Source organism: Carlito syrichta, unplaced genomic scaffold, assembly GCF_000164805.1.
Source record: "Carlito syrichta isolate Samal-C Ts95f unplaced genomic scaffold, Tarsius_syrichta-2.0.1 Scaffold76136, whole genome shotgun sequence".
In the NCBI taxonomy this organism is placed as follows: Eukaryota; Metazoa; Chordata; class Mammalia; order Primates; family Tarsiidae; genus Carlito; species Carlito syrichta.
In genome coordinates, this window is record NW_007020232.1 from 160,188 (window position 1) to 186,136 (window position 25,949).

Below are 25,949 nucleotides of genomic sequence, written 5' to 3' on the forward strand. Positions count from 1 at the left end.
CTCACCTCAGCCTCCCAAAGTGCTGGGATTACAGGCTGAGCCACCGAGCCCGGCTTCTGTGACTTTTCTTGATGTCAGTGGCAAGAAAACAAATGATGCGGGTGAGGTGCTGGGCTTTGTTGCGTGTTGCAATCACGTTGGCGGCTGTAGCTCTCTCCACATTGCTCATACGCCAGCAAAGCCCACGGGGAGTGCGAGTGGAAAAGTACCTGTAAATATTAAGGTTGGTTCCAGAAGTGCATTATTGGTTTGCTGTGTAATACCCTCTGGTGACATTGAGGCCTTATTAATAACTAAACATCTGTCACGACTGTAATTATATTTCTTGTGCCAGGATTGTGTTTCTACCATTGTCCTGTGTAAACACGGAAGGGAGGGTGTGAATTATTTAGGCGACTGACTTTGAGAAAATAATCACCCAGCGCTGTGCAGGCAGTAAGTTTCTGTCAACTCCTTGCAGAGTCTCAGTGTCTTCGCTGACGTTCCTTTGATGTGCTCCCAAATCTTTCTGAGAACATCGCCCTGGACCCCTGATGCGACTGCCCGAGCAACCCGGAGAGGGGAAGCCCGAAAATGAGAAAAAGGGGAAGCAAGGAGCCCCCGGAGGGGGAGAGGAGCCGCCCAGGAGCCAGGCACCCGACTTCCCCACCTGGCAAGTCTTCTTCCCCCAAACCCCAGGACCTAAATTGTTTTGCAACCCTCAGGTAGGGGGTGGTGTGGGGTCTGGGAGCCTTTGCTGCTGGGTGTCTGTCCGGGGTGGAGAGGAGGCTCTATGGAAAACACACCTGGGAGGGATTTCTAGAGGATGATCTGTGTCCACTGGGTACAGAGATTTTATCCTGTTATTTCTTGAGCCTGACAGGCTTCCATTGATTATAGTTGAGATGCATGGATGGGTTGAGGGGATGGGTTTGCAAACTGACACTAGCAAACACCGATCGGTGGGGAGGGGGGTTGTTTGCTGTTAAATGGAACAACAGATACAGCTGACAGAGTGCAGACTTGCAGCGGCATGGAGATGGGGACTTTGCATAGATAATTTCAATTAATCTGCGAATAGCTCGATAAGGGTGTTATTAAGTCCATTTCTACGGGAGGAAAGTAAGACACACGTTAAGGAACTTGCCCCAGACCTCACAATCGGAGGCAACCCTGGGATTCCTATTTAAGTCTCTCTGAATCCAAAACTTATGTCCTTAACCGCTTAGCTACCCTGCCTCTCCCTGCTCGTTGATGAGGGGGTCAGTTCAGGGTGAAGGGGTTTATACACTACTGGGCCAAAGGCTTCCCTGGGTTTTTGATCTTGCTCTTTTTCTTTTCCTTGGAGACTCTCATGGCTGTAAAAACACAAGAGGAATTTCAACTCTGGGTGGTTTTATATAGAAGGAAATTTTGATCTGTGTGATGCTGGCATCAAGGAATTGGTCTGTGGTGAGTCCTATAAATGAGTATGTTTTGAAATTGTCTTCCCAAGTCTGTTGAGAATGAGATATCTAGCCTTATCTGCCACCAGTTCCCAGTGGTGGCTGGAAGCATTTATGGCAAGTGCAGTGAGTTTAGAGTTAGACTTATGGGGGGCGGGAAAACGGATGTGGAATTATTTTTGGTGACTAAAGTTCTTGATTTTTAGTAATTTCTCCCAGAAGCAGGGAGCTAGACTGCAGGGCCTAGGGACAAGATGCTACAAGACTCTACACAGAACCTTCTCCAACACAACTCATTGCTTGGGAAGTCAAGGGTGGGAGCTGACAAGACCTCTGGAAAAGGGCATGCCAACCTGCAGGTGAGCCTTTCTTATGGACTCTGAGGAAAGGTCTGGAAGAGAGCACTGTGAGGGTGGAAATAGCGAATGTGAAAGGGCAGACTCAGGGCGAGGTGCTGTTCAGGAGGGTTGGACGGGGTCAGAGGACATCCTGGGAGGGTCTTCCCATCCCAACTGATCCCTTCCAGGTGACAAACCCCACGGCAGGCATGGTGCAGTCCAAGGGTAAAATTCCTGGTTGGACTTTCCCCAGCCTGGGATGTCTGGTAGAATACTGAGCACTTGCTCTAGATAAAGGAAAGGCATATTGAGGGAAGGAAGGAAGGATTGAGGCAAAGACATGTTTCTATAAGTCCTAATGGGGACTGAGGCAGATGACAAGTACGGCTGATTCTGCAGGGGGAAAGGACATTTGTCTGCCTTTGTAGAGATAAAGATTTCACATAGTAAACAGACAAAGAAATCTTTGATAAAGTCAGGAAGATCCGTTTTGCTTGACATCCTCCTATGTTACGTTTCTCCATTTCTTCCTGAGTGTTGGGGATTTAGTTTTTGGCCAGAGCTGTGAGCAGCGTGAATTAGGTAGCGTAGTCTCCTCTGTCTCTGAGGGACAGTAATGGCCCCCAAAGTCAGTTTCTTGCAAAGCTTCACTTCCTCCTTTAGGGGTGACCACTAACTTTTTCTGGATCACAAAGCTGAGTGTGTCTGGACTTCCTGGTTGGCTCTCATTACACACACACTTGCACACACACAAACACACACTCACGATTAACACACCTTTGTTTATTCCTTCCTTAGGGACATAATCACACATTCTGTGAGATTTCTTTGTGTGATGGGCAGAGAGAGACACCTAAAAGGCAGAAGAATGAGGTAGGACCACGGGCGGGAGTTCTGTGGCCAAGGTCTCAGCAACAGGGAGTCGGACATGGAGGGGAGGGGGAGCACAGCCCAGTGGAACAAACTCTCACCTCGGGTTCCAGCAGCAATGCCTCTCCGAGTGCATTGTTTCCTGCCCTTCAGTTATTTGGCTTCAGTTATTTCAAGTAAAGCAGAGCCCAGGGGTTGGGGCTGCCTACAGCCCATCAGGGCCCTCCACAGACCCCAAGCCACTCTCAAAAAAGAGCCACCACTACTTACAGACTGCGATGGTCTGAGTGGTTATGCATGACCTGGGCAGGGTAGGCAAAATTAGAAAGTAGGGAAGAATTCCCTGATGTTTCCCATCTTCCCCCCCCGCCCCCAGATCGCATTCACATCCCCATTTTGTTTGCAGGGGACAGAGGTCTAGTAGAACTCTTGGAAGTAAAAAGTGAAACATTTTAGGTGTGGGCCCAGGGGGTCTTGTGGAATCCAAGGCTTAAAGATGAAGTTGGGCCTTAGCAATGAGTGAAACGAGGGCCTAGACGGAGAAAGCTATGTCTCTCTGCTTTCTCTGTCCATATAGAAATGATCTCCATCAAATACTTCTTCGTTTAACAGCCAGCCTCAATAGAGAATCAGTATGGTCTCAGTCCTCAATCCCCTGGAAAATGAGTGAATTGCTGCCCACTCCTGCTCAGGTCAACAGTGCTCTAGGGAGGAGGGCCAGGTGTTTGAACTTGGCTGCTGCCACTATAAACAGGTAGATGGAAAATGGGGCAGGATAATGGCCAGAGAAGTGGGGACCTCGTCATCCCAGTTCCTTGAGATGTTGGTTTTACATCCCGTTCTTGAAGTTAGTTGGCCCTCCATGAGGTGCTGGTAAGGTGGTTGCTATCTAAGTTGAAATCTTTGAAGAAGGTTGTCCCCATGAGACCCAAATCAGTGAACCATGACTAGTGGAACAAAAGCAGCGGGGTAGACAGAACTGGTTGGAGATGCTGCAGTGGAGTATGGAGAAGGAGATTGCATACAAAAGACAGGGATGGGAGAGGTAGGATTCCACCCTCCCCACCTCCAGCCTTCCTCTCAGTTCATTCTCCTCCTACTTGTCAGCCTATACCATTGCAGAAGAATTCCCCAGACTGGCCGTTCCCATCTTGGTTAAGGTGTGGACAGGCTTTCAATGTATCTGAGGAAGATAACCTATAGAGGGGACTTCCTTCTCTTCTGCTCCTTTTCCTCAAGAATCTCACAAGGGAGCAAAGCAATGAAGTCTTTGCTTGTTTCTAACCTGTCCTGGCTCCTTGACCTGGAGGTCTGAAAGGATATTCTTCCCCTTTCATCCAGACTATGATCTGGGGCGCTTTGGACCAGGTCTGGAACTGACTCATGGACAACCAGTAGGGCCATGATGCTATCTACAAGAGAATCTCCAGGTAGCTTCAACAAACAACAGCTAAGTAAACAACCCGACTACTGTGGTGGCTGCTCCAGCCCTATCCGAAGGAAGAGTTCCTCATATGGGGAGAAATGAATGCGCACTATTGATATATGATCTAAAAATAACCCATGTTCCAAACAAAGTGTTTTTTAGTATTTTGTAATAAAAACATGTAGACAAAGCAAGGATTTAGAATGCATGACTCATTAAATTGCTGAGTCTGAAAGCAATGAAGACTCAAAGGGAGTTTTTTTTTTCTCTCTATTTCTCCCTCCCACCCCTGCTCTGAATAGCTTATAAAAAATGTCTCTACATAAGCAGGGTCCATAAACTCTTCCATGACTTAAAGTCCTACACAGCGAGAGGCTGAAGAAACTCAACCTTTATTGCCTGGATGCTGAGCGGATCTCTCTAGAAATTAGAGTCATCAGCTAGAGTCCCCCTTGCCTGTTCATCCTCACTTCTCTTCCTCATGTTTCTCCTCTCTGTCCCTAACAAGTGTCTAGGGACTTCCATGACCTCATTCTGGCTAATACTCCTCCCTCCCTGCAAATCTCTGTCCTGCTAGACCTTAGCAGTCCTGAGCTTGTTACCCCTTCCAATACTCTTTGCGGAGTATTAACTTCAGAAGTTGTGTCTTAGGGGAGAGTGTGTACCACATGGCACTCTAGCAGGATGAAGCAATGGGTCCCTCCATCAACTCACCTGGGCTCATCTGTGGCTTGTAATGGAAGGATTGTTTCTGACCTGTGGTGTTCAACATCTTTTACTTAGATAAAAACTTTTCTAAAATCAGTTTTATAGGGAATGCCAGTACTTAAAACAGAAAAGAGGACCCACTTAGGTTGGAAAAGGTGTGTGTGTGTGTGTGTGTGTGTGTGTGTGTGTGTGTGTGTGTGTGCATGTGTGAAGGTCCTCCAGGATCCCTGAGAGGAGCAGCGAGATCTTCATGTAAATATCTTTACTTGTAGGACTTCATATCCTGGTTCCTTACAGTTGTGCAAAAATCTTTGCTACACTGGGGAGCAAACTCATCTCCTACCTCTCCTTGGTGCCATTACCAGCTTTCCTTCCAGTCACCCCTACACTCCTGGAATAACCTTAGCAACTTTTCCAGTCTTACATCTGCCCTGAGTCCTGATTTCATACCACAGAGATAAATGAAAATGGGAACGGCCAGGTAACATTCTTACCTCATGTTGCCTCAATTTCAACTCCAGTGACTTCCTTTCCTCTTGATCTTCACACACCTGTGGCCTCAACCTCGATCATGTCATTCCCTAGAACACGGCATCTCTGAGAGTGCATGCTGCAATACTTTTCTCTGTGACAACCTCGTCAACAGCTATTTTCTGTTGCTATTCCTATTTCAGGATGTGGAGCATTCTGAAAAAAAATCCTACACGGATGTTGGACATCGATAGATGAGCCTACGTACTCATAACCTTCCACCCCAACCAGGTCCTCAGTGTGAGTCAGTAGTTCTTCTACTTCAAGCCTGACTCATTCTTCTAAGAATGCTGTCACTTCCTCACTCACAAATAAAACAAAGACCCCAGGCAGAAACATCTTCAATTCCCTCCCTATCTCTCTGTCACTGTTTCTGTATCCCTGTCCATCTCTGCCCTTTTCTGCCCATCAGACTGAAAGAGGGTCTCTCCACCAGTCCAAGGACCACGTGCCACATATGATCAGATATTCATCTGGCCACAATCTCTTCAGGACCCTTATTCCACCAATTACATCTCCTCCATTCTATTTTCCAACCTCTTTTCTTCTCCTCTAAGTGTAAACATTTGTTCTAATGTCATCCACCTTATTTAAAAAAGAAAAAACGATGTTATTTTCTTTAAACTTCTTGGAAAATTTGCCTTCACTAGCCCTGTTCTCCACCTTCCATTTCCTTCTCACCCTTACCTCACATAATGTAGCCTCTGCCCCCATTAGTCCATAGATCAGATTCAGGAGGGAGCTAGGGCTCGAGAGTAGGAGGGGAATGCCAGGTGATGGCCAGTTCAAAAGTTAGCTCATCATCAGAATTTATCTGGTGAGTTTTTAAAAAATATGTTTGCGTATTTTTGCTTACTGACTAAATCAAAAGTTTTCAGGCAGGACCTGGAAATCTGCTTCCGGGGCTCCTTCCCCGACAACCCCATCAGGACCCCAGGATTCCTGGTGAGGGAGGTCTTTGCTGCCACAACATCAGTCCAGCAAGTGACCTTTGTCCACTCTTTCCAGTGACTAAAGCTTTTCCCTTTCCCTTTCCTTCTCAGTTTCAGCTGTCTAACTGGAATTTCAAATGATCTTAGGTAAGAAACTTGCAGTTACTCCCATCCTGGAGAGTCTCTGACCCAATCTCTTAGAAATCCTCCTTTCGCCCAGGATCCATTTACTCCCTTTGTGATTCTTCTAACACAGCATGTTACAGATTAATGATCCTCAGAACATCAATGTAAGTAAATATTCCTCTAAAGGTGCTTCATGGTCGGTAAAATTCGAATGATGTCCCATACTATATTTATATCTTGGAGAATGTCATTGCATATTAAAATCTTAGAGATGCGTTCCAGCACAGATGATGGTTTTTCTTTGTTTAACTCAATTTTTCCAAACACAGTTTGAGCCTGGAACACTGGGTATGAGTGTGTGTGTGTGTGTGTGTGTGTGTGTGTGTGTGTGTGATGTATGTGTGCCTAGAAACTGACTCTCCTGGAGACATGCCTAGTTCTCAGGTCAATGCAAATAATAGATAACTGATATATTCTAGGTCCAATGAATGTCATACCTTCTTTATTCAGGTACCATTTATTGATGTGCCAGGCTCTATGCAGGATGTTAGGGATCAAGAGATGAATAATCCCTTTTCTCATGCAGTTTACAGGATCATGGGAAGGATGAATGGGTACTCACCACAGAGTTTATGTATTAGGATATATACAAGTTCAGGGTGTGCCTACAAGCACATCAAGGACATACACATGAAAACAAACAGATGTATAGTTTCATATCATACCTACCATTCCCTTATAAGACAAGAATAGAATGTAAATGGTACCCCCCTGAAGTTGTGCAATACACTTAGAATAAATAAGCACATAAACATCCAAATATGCATACTTTATTATTACGAATGTGACCACATTGCTCTACAACTTTTTTTCTCCGCTCTGAATTAGCAGCATCCTTTTCTATTTTGCTGTGATTCATTTCACAAATCCCCTTCAGATGTCTGTTTGTGCTCTCATAAGCAGCACTACAATGAACATCCTTTTATGAACAACATTTATCCTTGTGAACTTGTGCAAGCATATCTAAAGGTAGATTTTCTAGGAGCAAAACATCTGGGTCAAAACATGTACATTTTTTCTTTTGCTAGATTTTGCCAAATTGCTCTCTAGAACCATTGTGCCAATTCACCTAAGGGAAGGACTTTTGAGAACAGGGGACGCCAGGGTGGAGGGGATGGAGGGAACAGAGAGCAAGTGCTGGAAGGTGATAATTAATGGAGTGATGCCCCTGAGGAAGTGAGAGGGCATAGACATAAGAGAACAGTCTTCATGAAGAAAAAATTCTATATACACAGCCAGAGTGTAATTTCTGGACTCCACAGTAAATACTGCAAATAATTTTAGTTAATAAATTTTGGCCATTCTTTCACCTTCCTGGAGATTCTCTGACTCAATGTCTTGGAAATCTTTCTTTCACTCAGACTTCATTTACTTCAATGTGATTCTTGTAATCAAACATGTGACAAATTAATGATTGACATCAATGTTAATATGCATTTCTCTAAAAGTGCTCCAATTGGTCAGCCCCTAGGCACCAGATTTCTTTGGAAGGGCTTTGGGGCATCACGATTCTGATGCTTGTCCTTCTGAACTTGCACTGGGGGACCCAGCAGTGAGACAGATCATATCGGACATCAGAGGACACACAGGGTACGTGTTCATGCAATGTCTACTTCACCTCTTGACAGGTAATTTGAGACATTGTACTTTTATTTTATTTTATTTTAGTTGGAGTCTCACTCTGTCGCCAAGACTGGAGTGCAGTGGCCGCTCCCGGCCACCGCAGCCTTGACCTGCTGGGCTCCGGCGATCCTTCCGCCTCAGCCTTCCAAGTAGCTGGAACTACAGGCGCGCGCTACCACGCCCGGCTAATTTTTTGATTTATTGTAGAGATGAGGTCTCGCCTGCCTAGGCGGGTCTTGAACCCGCGGGCTCAGGCAATTCACTCACCTCAGCCTCCCAAAGGCGCGGGATTACAGGCTGAGCCACCGAGCCCAGCTAGAGACATTGTACTTTTAAAACAAAACTTGATATGCTGTGGTGTAGGATGTTAGTTTTTAAGACAAAAATGGTGAATTTCAAAGGTGGGTTTCTTGCTTGTGTTCGGGCTGTTTGGGGCTATGACCCCGTAATTCTCTATCATCAAAAACTCTTTTATGGATATATTTAGAATCATTGAGCCAGATTAAATTCATGTAACACACTCCTTGTGCTTGTGCCAAATTTTAATTTGAGCATTTTGCTCCTATTGAGAAAGTGGAATGAGGGCGGGATAAGTTAGTGGAGTCCATTTCCTAAATAGTCTTGTTAACAGAAGACTGTATAAAACAGAACCTCCCTGGGTAAGAGTCATTACTACTCATCACAGGGTACAAAGGGTGCTGGAGAGACATAAGTGGCCCCTCAGTCCTGTTCTACTTGATGGCCCTCCCTCAGTCTTTTCCCTCGTAGCAAAGTCCAGAGCGTCACCCATCACCCATGTGACCATCACAGAAGCCTCTTTCTCCTGGATCTCTTGTTTTATCTTAGTCCAATTACTATTGCTTTGTCATAAATCACCTCAAACTCAGGGGCATAAACCAACAAATGTCTGGTATCAGGGATGGGATGGTTCAAGCAATAGCTCTGCTGGGAGCATCTACATATGGCTTCTCCATGAGGCATGTGTTTCTGACAGCTTGGCATCTGGGTTCTAAAGAGCATTCTCAAAGAGAACATCCATTGATGAGCCTTCCAACAAGACCAGATGGAATCTGGTTGGCCTTTTAGGGCTTAACCTTATAAGCATCACTCCTGCCATATTCTAGTGGTCAAAGCACTACAAATCTCCCTAGATTCAGTGGGTGCAGGTGTAGACACCACATATCAATGGGAGGAAGTGCAAAGAATTTGGAAGCCATATTCTAATACTTCCACGTTTTTTCTTCATCATTCTGGATCCTTTTGCCATCTTCTTCTGGCAATGCATCTTTTTTAGGTTCTTCTGGATTGCTGCTGGGTGACATGCGAGAGTAAAATTCTGGGGGAAGTCAAGATAAGATGCCTTCCCAGTGACCTGAGAATCCTGTGGATATCTCTGAACATGATTATGTTTAAAGAATGTTTGTCCCTTTGTGCTATCCTAACATAACCAGGCTTAGTACCACCTCAGCCTCTGCACTTTCACTCAAGATTCTCACCTGGGACCCTGGGACTCTGGAACGACAGTCTTCTTTTAATATGTGACAGCTACCAAGTCACCAGCCTCTGGGGTTGGGAGGTGGGTTGGGAGGGAGAAACATCCTTTACTTCACCCTCTCTCAATTCTTGCAACTCCATTAATGCACGGCAGATGTATATAAATCAGATTTTACTGAAGGCTTGGGACTAACTGGGGAATTTCAATGCAGGAAAAAATTATGATATACAAAGAAATCTTCTTGGAGTCAGAAAAAAAATATTTTAAGGGTACTTTTGATGCATGGATCTCTCCAGCAGTCTTGCAAGGCCTGTGAATTATGTTCTGAAAACGCATAAAATAGAATACTTGAGGTAACAACAAAGGAAATCAATTATATTTAAATACAGTATCAGAAATATTAAACAAAACAAATGTGTGGTATAATAATACATGTGCTTCTTTGTTGATGCACTAAATAAGATCTATCAGTGGGTATAATAACTATCACAATTTTGAAGTACTGTAGTGGTAGGTGTAAACAACATTTCCAAATAATTGGGACAACTATAACGTGATAAGAAAAAAATCAGTGGCGATGTCACAGGTATTGCTAATTCCATTGTGCCTCATGGCTTGCATTCATAATTGAAGAACATGTCAGATTTAATTTAGGGGTCAATGAAAATAAAGATATATTCTTTCCCTCTCAAATTCATGGACTCCTGAGTTCTCTCTTCGGTTTCCTGGCAGGTGGGTTTCTTAGCCATGTTTCACTGCCTCAGTGAAGCCCTGCCTTCTCATTTTACAGCCAGTGTTTCTTCTTCAGGACTTCCCAGGACAAATGTCCAGGCTTCTTTGGGAGACTGCGTCCCCTACTATAGGACTGATCTCCCTCTGACTTCTCCTCCCACCCGGTCAGTCCACAGAACTCAACAACCCAGCAGTAGGCCATCAAAATAATATTTTGGCAAATATTAAACTGGTTCATGCTAGTTCTCCCCTTTAATTGATATCTGATTGCAACCTGAGCCCAAGTCAAGAGACTTTTTGCCCCTGTGCAGCCATCAGTTATTTGACTTCTTAGGGAGACATTGGACTTAAAAGTCAAGCTTCATGGGCAGAGAAAACTTACAAAATTAAAATCTAACAGAGAAGACTCAGATCTCTGAATTATGTTCTTAGTGGAAAAGAGATGCCTGTGATCACCTCTAAGGCTTAACTTTGAGGTTAGAGCCAGGAAGAAGGAGAATATGACACAGGAGAAGTCAAGGAAACATCTATCCATTGTCTGGTCAAAAATTGGAGGGGAGAATGGTAAAGAGGTCAGAGAACAAGAAGGATTTCCTGCTTTCATGTCTCTGGGCTTGCTTCCCAGGAGTTGGATGAGATGGGCACCAGGGACAGGGGCTCCTGCCTCACCCCAGTATGGAGACCTTGGGAGCCCACCAGGCAGATCACCTGCTCCAAGTCGAGTTAAATGGGTGGAGAGTGGAACAGGGCAGCTCCCCTGAGTATCACTCAGTTACTGGGCGGCAGATACACTGAATGAAGAGCTGGATGCCAGGGTGTCCCCAGAACAGAGGACAGATATAGCCTGCTAGGCCAGCCTGGACCTCTGCATCCACACAGATCTGAAAGGAAGCCGAGTCAGGGTAGATCCCAGAGCTCCAAAAAAGCATTACACAAGCCGTAAGAACCCACATCCATCTGTTCTAAATGTCAAGACTGGAGGCCAGCAGGACACCCGTGACCAGGTGTCAAGACACATCACTTGGGAGGACCAACAGGTGTCTGCTGGCATGCACTTAAGATCAGCACGAAGGATGTAGAAGCCTTGATGCTCTCCTTTTACACATTTTTTGGCCATCTTTTAGGGAGAGGCCACAGATGGGGGAGACAATATGAGACCAAATTTTTAAAAAATAAACTTTGCTTTTTAGAACAGTTTTGGATTTGCAGGAAAATTGTGAAGATAGTACAGAGAGTTCCTGTATGCCCAACACCCAGCCTTCCCCATTAGCATAAGTATGACACATGTGTTACAGTTAATGAACCAGTATGATACACTATTATTCATTAAGATTCATACTTTAAAGTTTCCTTATATCTTTACTTAATATTCTTCATCTTCATCTGTTTCCAGATCTCATTCAGGATATGACAATCTTTTTTTGTTTTAATTTTGCATTCTGCTTTGCTTCCTGTGAGTTTTGAGAGGATGTCCAGGTAGGACAGGAGTTGGGAAGTGTACTTTGGGGGAGATGGGAGGATATGCTCTTTTGAAATCGTTTTATTTTATTTTTAATGGACACATCATAATAGTACATATTTATGGGTTGCAGGGTAATGTTTTGATACATGTGTACATTGTCTAATGATCAAATCAGGGTAATTAACATTTTCATCATGTCTAATGATCAAATCAGGGTAATTAACATTTTCATCATGTCTAATGATCAAATCAGGGTAATTAACATTTTCATCACTTCGAACATTTATTATTTCTTTGTGGTGAGAACACTCAAAATCCTTTCTTCTAGCTATTTTGAAATATGCAATACAATGGGGTTAACTATAGTTATCCTACTATTCAGTAGGACACAAGAACTTATTCCCCCTCTCTAACTATAGCTTTGTACTCACTGACCAACCTCTCCCCAAGGCTCTGGTAACCACCATTCTACTCTCTACCTTTATGAGATCAGTTTTTTTGAGACTCCATGTGAGTGTCATTCTGTGCTTGGTGACAGTACATATAATTGTCATATCTCCTTAGGTTCCTCTTGGCTGTGACAGTTTCTTGGACTTTTCTTATTTTTCATGACCTTGACAGTTTTGAAGAGTATATCTGCCTAGGTATATCATAGACTGTCTCTCAATTGGGACTTATCTGGCGATCTTCTCATAAGCATACTGAGGTTCTGGGTTTTGGAGAGAAAGAGCACAGAGGTGAAGTGTCGTTTTAATCATATCATCAAGGGCATATACTATCAATATGACTGTCACTGTTGATTTTGACCTTGAACATCTGGCTGAGGTCATGCTTGTCATGTTTCTACATGGGAAAGTTACAACTTTTTCCTTTTTCCATGTTGTTTTCTTTGAGAGGAAATCACTGTGCACAGACCACTTTTAAGAAAGGGGAGTTATGTTCCATCTCCACGAGGGTAGAGTACCTATACGAGTTATTTGAAATACTTCTATATGAACGATTTCCTCCCTCTCTCCCTCCCTCCCTCCTTCCTTCCTTCTTTCTTTTCTTCAGTCATGCATTTACATAAGTATGAGCTCATGAATATTTCTTTTATACTTTGGGTTATAATACGATACAACTTAATTTATTTTGTTGTTCAAATTGTTGCATCCTTGACCATTGGGAGCTGTTGGCTCCTGTGTTTTGAGCACTTTCTTACTTTCTGGTACTATCAGATGTTCCAGGCTCATCTTGTGTGTTTCCTGCCCTGGTTTCTTTCATTAGAGAATGGTATTAGAAACCAAGATCTGGACACTAGGTGTGCTTGTTGCTACTGGGCTATCGTTACCTCAGGTAGCACAGCAAGGAAATATATGTATGTATACTAACCTGTATGTATACATACATCTATGCATATTTCTATATATACATATACACACACCTGTACATATTTATGTATGTCTGTTGAGCCACACATAGATTTATACTTTATATATACTGAAATCTCCAACTCTATGGATCATGGTCCCTTTGCTTACTGGAAACTCCACTCCAGCAGTGAGCAATCTGGCTCCTATCATCCACCACCTACTTACTTAATTGTTTAAGTCTAGTGCACAAGGAAAGCGGTATCAGAACTGTTAACCCATACTCCCATGGGAGACAACTTTATTAACTCGAATGCTGATAGATAGTTCTTTTGTATTTAGTTTTACAGACCCCACTCATCTCCAGAATTACTTAAGTCAGCGCCTTTCTCCTGCCATTTGTAATACAGATTGATTTGTCACTTTCTGCATTCTATCCTGGGATTCCATTGACCTCCCAAATCATTTTTCAAAACTTGCAACATTAAGATTCACTCTTTGTACTGAAGTTCAATGGACTTTTACAAGTATATATTGTCCTATGTCTACAATCACAGTGCTGTAGTAAATAGTTTTACTGTCTGAAAAAAATTCTGTTCTTCACCACTCATCCTTTTCTTTCTCTCTGAACTTGTTGCACCCACTGATCTTTTTATGTCTCCATAGTTTTGCTTTTTCCAGAATGATGTATGTTTGGAACCATACAGGATATAGCCTTTTCAGATTGGTTTCTGTCACAATATTTATGCATTTAAGATCCATCCATGTCTTTTTGTGGCTTAATAACCTCATTTCCTTTTGTCACTGAAAAATATTCTATTTTGTAAATGCACTACAGTTTATTATCCATTTACTTATGGGAGGACATCTTAGTTGCTTGCGGTTTTTGGTGATTATGAATAAAGCTGGTATAAATATTTGTGTGCATATTTCTGTATGGATAACTGTTTTCAGATTAGTTGAGTAAATACCTAGGAGCCTGATTACTAGGTTGTTTGTTTAGACTATGTTTAGCTTTGTGAGAGACTTCCAAACTGTCATTTCCTATATTCTCACCAGCAAGGAAGAGAGTTCCTGTTGCTTCACTTTTTATTTTCTTTTTTGGAGACAGGGACTGGCTCTGTCCTCTTGGCTGGAATGCAGTGTTGTGGTCATGGTTCACAGCAGCCTCAAACTCTTGGGATAAAGTGATTCTTTCTGCCTCAGCCTCCCCAGTAGCCAGGACTACAGGTGCACACCATTTTGGATTACTTTGAATGAAAGGTGTAAGATCTGTGTCTGGGATTATTGTTTTTCTTTTTTTTAGGTTCATTTCATTTTTTCCTATATCTACAATCACATTATCATACTGAATAGTTTGTTTTTTGTTTTTTTTGAGTTGGAGTCTCACTCTGTCACCCAGACTGGAGTGCAGTGGCCGCTCCCGGCCACCGCAGCCTCGACCTGCTGGGCTCCGGCGATCCTTCCGCCTCAGCCTTCCAAATAGCTGGAACTACAGGTGCGCACTACCACGCCCGGCTAATTTTTTGATTTATTGTAGAGATGAGGTCTCACTGCCCAGGCAGTTCTCGAACCCGCGGGCTCAGGCAATCCACTCACCTCAGCCTCCCAAAGATGTGGGATTACAGGCTGAGCCATCAAGCCCGGCTCATACTGAATAGTTTTACCGTCCTAAAAAAATACCCTGTGCTTCACCATTCAATGTTTCCCCTTTATTCCTGAACTCGTCGCAACCACTGATCTTTTTATGTCTCCAGAGTTTTGCCTTTTTCTTTTCCATGTTTGGAACTATACATCTCCAGCACCTTTTGCTAAAATCAGCACATGCATTTCGTTCTTTCTATGATCTTCTGATCTCCTAGGAGTAGATCTTGGAGAGAGCATGGCCGCATGCACATATTTGCAAACATTCACCTTCCAAGGACAAGGAATAACCCTCAGAGACGGTTTAGTGTAAGTCCTTATAAAGGGAGAAAACTATTTTATTAAAAGCAGCACAATGTGTATAAAACGTCCCTTGCCCAAAATGGGGAAAACATTTTGCCTCTATCTTTCCACAAGTCATGCTCAGGAATGTAATTATGCACAAGAAATGGGGGTTATTGTGACAACAATGTGACAAGAGGGCTGCGGCTCTGCAATCCCATCCTTAGCTGCAGTACGGATTGAAAACAAGCTGTGAATTCATCGCTTTCCTCTTCACTGGGCAGGGTCCAATTTTAAGACAGGGCTTTTCTCCTCTTCAGCCTAAAGATTCCCCCTCTACCCTTTCCCAGGACAACCCCTGGGAGGTAGGATGGGGTCACGTACTTGCAGTTGTACAAGAACCTTCTGTGCCAGTCACCGGGGACAGAAGTGAAGACAGTGTCACATAGGTCCTGCTCTCTGGGGGGCACATTCCAACTGGAAACAGACTCAAGTTAAAAATGTAGTTCTGAGGACAGTCATCAAGCAGCATTTTTCTGACAGACTGTCACTCATTCTTTGGGAACTTAAGCCTCCCAGACTCTCCAGAGGTGTTTCTCATATGTCTGTGTGCACGGGTTCTCTTTACTCTTGCCTGATGCCTGTCATTTTTTCTCCCTTTATCACCTTTCATCATTAAGGAGATGCCTCTTCTCCTGTGAACTCTGATGTTGACAGAAAAGTGTTGTTCATTTTTGTGGATGTGGCCATTGCTGGGTCACAGCAGGACAGAGCTCCAGTCAGCTGAAGGGCTTGCCACCTACACTTGCAGTTTTTTGTTTGCTTGCTTTGTTTTTGAGTTGTCACCCAGGCTGGAGTGCAGTGGCATGCTCACGGCCACCACAGCTTCTACCTGCTGGACTCAGGTGATCCTTCTGCCTCATCCTTCTAAGTAGCTGGAACTACAGTCATGTGCTACTATGCCCGGCTTTTTTTATTTATTTATTGTAGAGACGAGGTCTCACCAAGTTGCCCAGGCTGGTTTCAAACCCCTGAACTTAGGCAATCCTCTTGCCTCAGCCTCCCAAAGTGCTGGGATTATAGACTTGACCATGTCTGGCCCAACACTAGCAATTGTGAATCTTCTTAGAGTCCTCCCAAAGAGGCCTGCATTTTTGTTTTGTTTTGTTTTGCCTATACGTTTCAGTGACTTTTTTCCTCATCCTTACATTTCAATTTTTTTTTACTAACATATATCTACACGAGAGTCTTTTCTCATCTATTTTGCTATGAAGTTGTGATCCACACTGAGTTTCATACTTATGCTTTAATCAGCTCAAAAAATATTTTAAAAAAATTATTGCCTCTCTTTTATAGTTCTGGTTTGTTTCTTGAAAACACCTATAATTCTTAGGTTGCTTCTTCATTCCCTGCTCTGCATATTTAAGACAAATCTCTCAACATGTTTATATCTTTGTCATTTTCCTTCTGCATTCTGGGAGAGTTCTTCTAGTTTTTCTCTTATATCAAAGTCTTGGTTTATTATTCAATGAATTATCTGGTCTTTGTTGCCTCCGATGTGCATTTTTATTTGCTGCTGGATGTTTCTTTCCTCTCTCCTCATTTTCCTGTCGTTCCTTCCACTTCACCTTGGTGTGTTCTCTCTGCAGCAACCTGCTCCAGTCTCACAAAGGCCATGTCTTCCAGCATCCTTTAGGGTGATCCCATGGACAGGCTTTCTAGAATTTACTTCTGTTTCTTAAGATGTCATCCTCAGGAATAGGCTCTTTCCTTGAGATATTAGGACAATGTGGATACTGTTTCCCTTCCTGCATGTTGCAATGTCTTCTCACAGCTCCCGTGTTTGCTTTTTCTCTTTCACTGAAGCTTGGTATTTGCCAGCTTGTGGAGTTTGACTGGTATCCGTCTGGCATGTGGCTGTCTGTGGAATCTTTGTGGGGTTGTCTCTTTTTCTGACTACTGGATTTCCTGATTCTGTTGAAGAATTCATACAATTAATAAAAACAATATGCACTATTTCCAACTCACTTTCTATCTACAATGCTCTTCACATATTATATTTCAATAATAAATGCCTGTTGATAACATTTTTCCTTCCACAGCACATGTTATCAGACATACTATGTTTCTTACATGGCAAGACTCGTGATGAAGTGAAGCAGAAAGCAGAGGTGAGTGAGTGGGAGAGAAAATTGAATACGATGCTGGCAGTCTCAGAAAATATTTTCATGCACATGGGAGGTGGCCATGTAGATTTTCTGATTCCTGTTGTCTCCATGTCCTGGCATCAGAGTCATGGTAAGAGATAAACAACATGGACAGTTACTCAGGGGATGAATGGATGGATAGATGAATGGATGGACAGATAGGTAGGTAGATAGGTAGGTAGACAGACTAAAATAAATGAGACATACTGCAGCAGTCAACTTGGGTTTCTACTAACAGAACCTTTTGTAGATAAAATATCAGTTGGTCCTGCTATGACTGAAATAAGTGCCTTCAAGTATTGTGAAGAAAATTCCTCATTGGTGGTGTCCGATCTCTGCTGGATATTTTTGTAAATGTGTTTGCACAAGTTTCAAGGTAAAACTGTGTCACCAACATTGAGACAAGGGAATGGCTGGTAATTGCTAGGAATTGGCAGCCTTAGTCAGTTGGAATTTTTAAACAACATAATGAATGGTGTAGTGCTATTTACAGAGGTTGAGTGATTTTTCCGGTATATCTGTTGTATTAATTGAGATAATTCATAGAAAATATTCAGCCCAGTGTCTGGCACCCCATAACTGTGGCTATAATCATTGTCATTACTGGGATGTACTTGATTTAAGGCTTAAACCTTTAAGGCATCCTTTAAAAATTGGCATATTATCAGAGAAAATAGGAATAAACTGTATTCAGTAGGGCAGACTATGTCATAGTAACCTAAAATCTTTGTGGCTTAACAAATAAAATGTACGTGTCACTCCCGTGAAGTCTGGCACAGATGGAGACATGCTTCTTATCATGTGGCTGTGTCATGGAGAGAGAAAACAGGGCCTCCAAAGGTACATAGCAGGGGAGGAGAAAACTAGGAGATGCACCAGCTTCGGATTGCCATGATCTGAAAGTGGTGTATATCATTTTAGCACACATTCTAGTGGCCATACCTAGCCACCTGGCACTAATTCAACTGCAAGAGAAAAATAAAATACAAAATAAAGGAGCACGTAGGTAGATCATGAGTCCTAACAGATCCTACCATAGACCAAAAAGTAGGGAATCCTAGTTTTTAAACATATTTTAGATAAGATTTCAAAATCAATTTTATTTGACTTATTTTTATTTTCCAGAGAGTTATTAATTCAAACTAACTACGTGGAATGGCAAAACACTCGAATTAATAATTACTCAAGGGCAAAAAGTCTATAACATTTGATTCTGTTTAATGCATGTAAGAAAATAGGTGTGTAATCGAAAATAGAGAGGTATATAATTGAAAATAGAGAGATATTTAATTCTAAAACATAAATGCAACTCTCCATAACCTCATTAAGTAAACACTGAGCAATATTTTAAAGAATCATTTTGAAGAGACATCAAATTATTAGCTTCCCCAGGTACTCTAAAATCTAGAACTGACTTTCTGTAGTGTTAGAAGTAGATTGCAGGTCAGAATCAAATCCTTTCCTACATTTTTTGAGATTGCTTGTGCTTTTCAAATACAAGGGTGAAGATTTAATTCAAAAATAGGTTTTCAGGAGACTTCTGCTTCTGGTCAAGAAAAAAATGGCATAAATTGGGAGTTATCCTCTCACCTAAACACTAGCAACAACAAAAGAAATTGAGAAAGTATAGAAAAGATGATTTTCAAGTTATTATAGTAAGGTAACAAAGAACAGTGAAGCCTGAGAGTTAGGAAACAGTTAAAGGAGACCTATGAATGCCCCAGATTACTTCCTGAAGAGACTTTCCAGGCCTCAGCTCAAGGAGGAAGAATTCAGACAAGCTTCAAAATGCATGACGTAGAAACTGATTGAACTTTATGGAGAAATAGACATATTGAAAATTATCAGTGGAGATTTCAACACTATCACAAACTTGACTTGAACAACACTATCATTCAACATGACATAATCAGAATTTATAGAACACTCCATCCAACGAGAGCAGAAAACACATTCGTTTTATGTAAATATGAAGACTTTTCTAGGGTAGATCATTTTGTGGCTATAAATACATAAATAACTTTAAATGACTTCAAGTCATACAAAGCATATTTTCTGGCAAGCAGATATTTAGAAAAGCAACAAAATATTTGGGGAATAAATAATGTACTTCTACCTACATAACCTATAAGACTTATAAGAAATTAAAAAAGAAATGGAAAAGTATGTTGAACTGAATAAAAATAAAAATGTAACACATCAAAATTTGTTTGTTGCAGCTAAGGACCTATTTACAGAAAAATGTGTAGCACTAAATATCCATATTAGAAAATAAAGGTTCAAACCAATAATATAAGCTTCCATTTTTAATAAGCTAGAAAAACAACAACAACAAAATAAATCCAAAGCAAGAAACGAAATAATAAAGATCAGAACAAAAATCAATAAAAACGGAAAACAGAAAAACAATAGACTAAATCAATGAAACCAATAGCAAATTATTTGAGAGGTTCAATAAGATTGATAAACTTCTAATTAGATTGATCATGGAAAAAAATCCAAAGTCACAAATAATTAATATCAGAAATGAGAGCAGTGACATCACTACAGATTGAAATAAATAATAGTAGAATATTACATTATGATATTAGCAGAATACTGTGAATAACTTTATGCCAATAAATTTGACAACTTAGATGAAATGGATGAATTCTCTAAAAGACACAAACCACCAAAACCTACTCAAAAAGAAATTCATAGCCTGAATAGTCCTACTTCAATTTAAACAATCAATCTATAGTTAAAAATCTTCCCACAAAGAAAACTCTAGAGCCAGAGGACTTTCCTGGTGACTACTAAACAAGTCCTAGCAAAGAAATAATACTGTTTATGCATACACTCTTCTAGAAAGTTGTAAAGTTGATAATACTTCCCAACTTTATCCTCTGTAGCCAACACTATTTTGATTTTTAAAAAGCAGACAAAACAGTTTCAAGAAAACCACAGGACAATATTCTCATGAATATAGTTGCAAAAATTCTGTACAAAATTTTGACAAATCAAATCCATTTTTGTAATGTATAAAATGTACTTTTTACATTATATAAAAATGCAATATAACATGGGTGAGTGTTTATCTAAGAAATGTAAAGTTCGTTGTACATCCTAAATTTAAAGAACATAATTCACCATAACAGACTAAAAGAGAAAACCCATATGATCAACTAAGATATAGAAAAAGCATTTGACAAAATCTGACATCCATTCCTGATTTTTTTAAAAAGACTTTCAGCAAACTTGGAATACAAGAGCACTTTCTCAATCTGATAAAGGGCATCTACAACAAGCTTAAAGTTAGCATCATATTAACTCTGAAAGACTGAGTGCTCAGGAACAAGGAAATGGTATCTCCTCTCTAATTATATCCAACATTCTACTGGAGTTTCTAGCCAGTGCAATGAATTTATTTGTGTATCACCTTCTCCCAAGCACGAGGTCATCTAATGTTTTGTTTGAAATTATTATCATATATTTTTGTCAAATGAAAACCCATAAATAACTTTACCTCTGAATTTCAATTTTACCTGGAGACTACTGAGATTATCTGCAACACTGTGATCTTTATGCATTTGAGCAATTCTTACATATGAATATAAATCTAAATTTCCTGTTTTTAAAGTCTCCCAATAAAACCCATTCATTTATACTTTCCAAATATTTAAAAAATGCATCCAGACTAGAAAGGAAAAAGTAAAACTGGCTTTATTTACAGATGACATGGTTGTTATATTAATTTGTTATTGCTGCATAACAAATTACACAACCCAGTGACTTAAACACCTATTTATGGTCTAACAGTTTCTGCGTATCAAAAATCTGAGTGTGGCACAGCCATGTTTTTTTTTTCCCTCAGAGTCTCAAGAAATTGAAATAAATGTGTTCAGTGATGAACTGTATTCTCATCTGGAAACTTGACTAGGGAAGAACCTACTGTCAAGCTCCTTAAGGTAGCTGGCAAAATTAATTTCCTTGAGGCTATAGAATTCATGGTAACCTGCTCCTTCCCGGTGACAGAGAAAATGAGGGAGGGAGGGAGGGAGGGAGGGAGGGAGAGGGAGAGAGAGAGAGAGAGAGACTTTACTACTTTGACCCTCCAACCTGTAGACCTTTGCTATATTCTGTTGATTATAAGTAAGTCACAGCTTCTCCCTTCCTTACAGGGAAGAGAATTATACAAAAGCATGAATACAAGAAGGTGAGAGTCATGGGACCACTTTATAATTTTGCTTCCCACACTCATCTATGAAGAAAATCTAATGGAATATATAAAAAACACTTCTAGAAATCAGGATTTTTAGCAAGTTACAGTATACAAGATCAATATTCAGAATTAATTGCATTTCTATAGGCCAGTAACAAAAAATGAAATAAAAATATAAAAGCCTCAAAATATGAAATAAATATGATAAAGTATGTAATACCTGTGCACTGAAAAACACAAAACATTGTTGAGTGAAATTGAAGAAGACCTCATTTAAAGGTTCAGAAATATACTGTGATTAGGACAATCCATATTGTTTTTTTATTATTTTATTTTTATTTTAAAGATGTGGGGTACAATTCCTGAATTGGTACACCAACATTGATTATGCAGGTACCCTTGTTGATGAGGTTCCATATTGTTAAAATGTCAATTCTTTCCAAATTAATATGTAGATAAAATGCCATCCTAATCAAAATTGTAGGAGGTCTTTTTCTGTAGAAATTTACCAGCGGATTCTAAAATTCTTATATTGCAAAGATCCTAGCATAGCCAAAATAACTGGAAAAGAACAGTTGAAGGATTTTTACACTACTTGACCTTAAAACTTGTAAAACTGGCAAACAAGACAGTTTGGTATTGATCTCAAAAAAAAAAAAAAATACAAAGCAACGCAGATACAGATCTATACATAAATTTAAAAATTAGTATATAGTAGATGTGACTTTGTGTATAGTTCTTTAAAGTTTAACACATGCATAGATTTGTATAACAACCACTATCACAATCAGGATACAGAATAGCCATCACCCAAGAAATCTCAAGCTAATTCCTTGTAGTTTTTCTGCCTTTTCCCTGTTCCTAACCTCTGAAAACTGCTGGCCTGTTTTCTATCACTATAGTTTTATATTTTTGACAATGTTATATAAATGGAATCATACAGAATGCAGACTTTTGAGACTAGCTTCTTTCACTAAGCACAACTTGAGATTCTTCCAAGTTGTGGCGTGTGTTGGTAGTTTATTCTTCTTTGCTGTGAGGTGTATTCCACAGTATGGAGTGTTATAGTTTATTATGCCTCCACTCATTGAAGGAAATTTTGTTTGTTTCCATTTTTGGCAGTTATGAATAGAAATTCTATGAGTATTCATTTGCAGGTGTTTGTGTGAACATAGATTTTTATCTATCTTGGGTAAATACTCAAAAGTAGGATTTCTAGATTAAATGGTAGGTGTTTGTCCAATTTAATAAGAATCCCTCAGACTTTTCCCCCATTTTCATCTCCACCATCAACGTGTGAAAGTTCTCACTGCTCCACATCTGAACTGTCACTTGCTACTGTCAGTATTATTTTTTTATTTTGTAACTCCAATAGGTGTATAATAGCATCTCATCATGAATTTACTTTGTATTTCCATAATGATGTTGAACATCTTTTCTTGTGCTTATGTGCCATTGTGATGCATTTTCATGACATGTTTGTTGCAGTTTTTTACCCTTTAAAAAATTGAGATTTTTGTTTCTTAGTGTTGACTTGAGAGTTCCTTATAAGTTGTGAACACAAATCTTTTGACAGATATGCTATTTGCAATTATACTATCCATTTTTAGCTTGTGTTTTCTTTTTCTTTCTTTCCCTTTCTTTCTTTCTTTCTTTCTTTCTTTCTTTCTTTCTTTCTTTCTTTCTTTCTTTCTTTCTTTTTCTTCCTTCCTTCCTTCCTTTCTTCCTTCCTTCCTTTCTCTCCCTTCCTTCCTTCCTTCCAGTTGGAGTCTCACTCTGTCACCCAGACTAGAGTGCAGTGGTAAGCTCCCGGCCACCGCGGCCTCGACCCGCTGGGCTCCGGCGATCCTTCCACCTCAGCCTTCCAAGGAGCTGGAACTACAGGTGCGCACTACCAGGCATGACTAGTTTTTGATTTATTGTAGAGATGAGTTCTTGCCAAGTTGCCCAGGCGGGTCTCGAACCCGCGGACTCAGACAATCCACTCACCTCAGCCTCCCAAAGAGCCACCGGGCCCGACTTAGCTTGTATTTTCATTTCCTGAACACTTATTCCCTCCTTTCCTTCCTTCCTCCCTCCCTCCCTCTGTCCTTCCCTTCCTTTCTTTTGTTGAGAACAGGTTCTGCTATATTGCCCAGCCTAAGACTCCTGGGCTCAAGCAATCCTACCATCCCAAGTAGCTGGGATTACAGGTACATGCCACCATGCCTGGCCTGAACACTATCTTTTGCAGAGCAAGTTCTAAATTTGAATGATGTTCAGTTTGTCAATTATTGATTTCCTGGTTTGTGCTCTTGGTGTCATGTTTGAGAGTTCTCTCCCCAGGCTATGCAGATTTGCCCCTATATTTCTTTTGGAAGTATTATTGTTTTACATTTTGTTCCACTGATATATCTATTTCTTTTTTCTTTTTTTCTTTTTGAGTTGGAGTCTCACTCGGTTGCCCAGACTGGAGTGCAGTGGCCGCTTCCGGCCACGGCAGCCTCGCCTGTTGGACTCTGGCAATCCTTCCGCCTCAGCCTTCCAAGTAGCCGGAATTACAGGCATGTGCTACCACGCCCGCTGATTTTTTTTTTTTGGATTTATTGTAGAGATGAGGTCTCACTGCCCAGGCGGGTCTCGAACTTGCGGACTCAGGCAATCCACGCACCTCAGCCTCCCAAAGGCGTGGGATTACAGACTGAGCCCACTGAGCCCGGCTGATATATCTATTTCTTTGCCAATGTCACACCGTCTTGATTACAGAACATTTTAATAAGTCTTAAAATTGGGATTTTCTACACAGATGAACAGAAAACAGAATGAGTTTTACTTTATTTTTTCATCTTATTACACTTTGTAAAACTTCCATTATAATGATAGATAGCGGGTAGTGAACGTGGACATTCTTGCCTTGTTTTTGATTTAGGGGGACAGCCTCCATTCTGTTTCCAGTCTGTCACCATTAAATATGATGTCGTAGCTTTTTTGTGGATGCTCATTATTAGGTTGAGGGAGTTTTCTTGTATTCCTGGTTTGCCAAGAACTTTCACTATGGTTGGGATTGAATGTTGTCACCTGATTTTTACACATCTATTTATGAGATCCTGTATTTTTTTCTTTAGACTGTTAATAAGATGGATTACATTGATTGGTTTTTTAGTATTAAACTCAGTCTTGCATCTCTGAAATAAACAGCCCTTAGTTATGTTACATTGTCCTCTATTTTGCTGGATTTGGTTTGTTACAGTTTTTGAGAAATTTTTAGTCTATGTACAAGAGGGATATAGATCTGTACCTTCATTGTAATGCCTTTGTTTAGTTTTATCAGGGTAATGGCCTCACAAAATTGATTGAGTGATCTGTCCTCTTTAATTTTCAGTATAAATTGCATAGACTTGGTTTGTTTCTTCAAAGGCTTGGTAAAATGTGATAGAGGAACTATCTGGACTTGAAGGAAATCTTTCTTGTTTGAAGGTTTTAAATTGCAATTTTAATTTGTCTAACAGTTATAGGACTATTTGGGTTATCTACTTCATCTTGGGTGAGTTTGATAATTAATCTAAATTATCAAATTTATGTGCTACTCCCTGTAGTGTTCCTTATTATCTTTCTCAATCTTTAAAAATCTTAATCTTTAATCTTTTGTGTACAAGATCTGAGTGACAGACTTCATTTATTCCTGATATAAGTAATTTGTGACCTCTCTTTTTCTTTTTCAGTTTTGCTAGGAGGTTGTTCATTTTATTATCTTCAAATAATCAGGTTTTTTTTCACTGATTTTTTTTTTTGCTTTTGTGTTTTCAGTTTTATTGATACACAATTTTTACTCTTTCCTTTATTCTGCTACTTTGCATTCATTTTGGCTTTTTAAAGTCTTGTAGTGAAGACTTACATTATTGGTTTAAAACTTCTATTTAAAATTTTTTTTTAATTTTAAAGATGTGGGGTACAATTCAGGGTTAGGTATACAAATATTCATTACGCAGGTCCCCTTGTTAATGACGTGTGTCCCCCCTCCCCTGACAGATTCCCACTACTGTCAATCCCACCCCCCACCCCGGCAGTTTCTCATTACTACCAATCTTTTTCTTATAGTATAAAACTTCTATTCTAATGTAAACATTCAATATTATGACTTTTTCTTTAAGCACAGCTCCATTTCACATATGTATTTTACATTTTGATTAGTTTAAACTGTTCCCTAATTTAACTTAATATGTTGTCTTTTTCTCATGTATTATTTGGAATGATGGTATATAATTTCCATGTATTTAGATATTTCTCATAATCTTTTGTTATTAATTTTTAGTCTGATTCCACTACAGTCCTATAACATATTATTAATGAATTCAATTATTTAAAATCTGTTATCATTTGTTTTATGATCAAGGATATGGTATAACTTGGTGACTATTCCAAGTGGACTTGAAAAAGTGTATATACTTGGGTTTAGAGCTCTGTAAGTGTAAATTAGATCCAACTGGTCAATATAGAACTGTTGTTCAGTTCTATATTGTTGCTGATTTTCTGCCTACTTGTCCTATCAATTACTGAGAA

General features: G+C 40.4%; 1 protein-coding gene across 1 annotated transcript in view; it reads left to right on the forward strand.

Moving 5' to 3' along the window:
* Positions 1–457: 457 nt before the first annotated feature.
* LOC103255948 (calcium-binding protein 8-like) overlaps positions 458–25,949 on the forward strand; it is a gene marked incomplete at its 3' end in the record, with an annotated part of 216,622 nt that continues 191,130 nt past the window's right edge. Inside the window, exon 1 of the mRNA XM_021710230.1 lies at positions 458–652. Within this exon, the coding sequence (XP_021565905.1) occupies positions 534–652 (119 nt within the window). The remainder of the gene's footprint in view (positions 653–25,949) is intronic.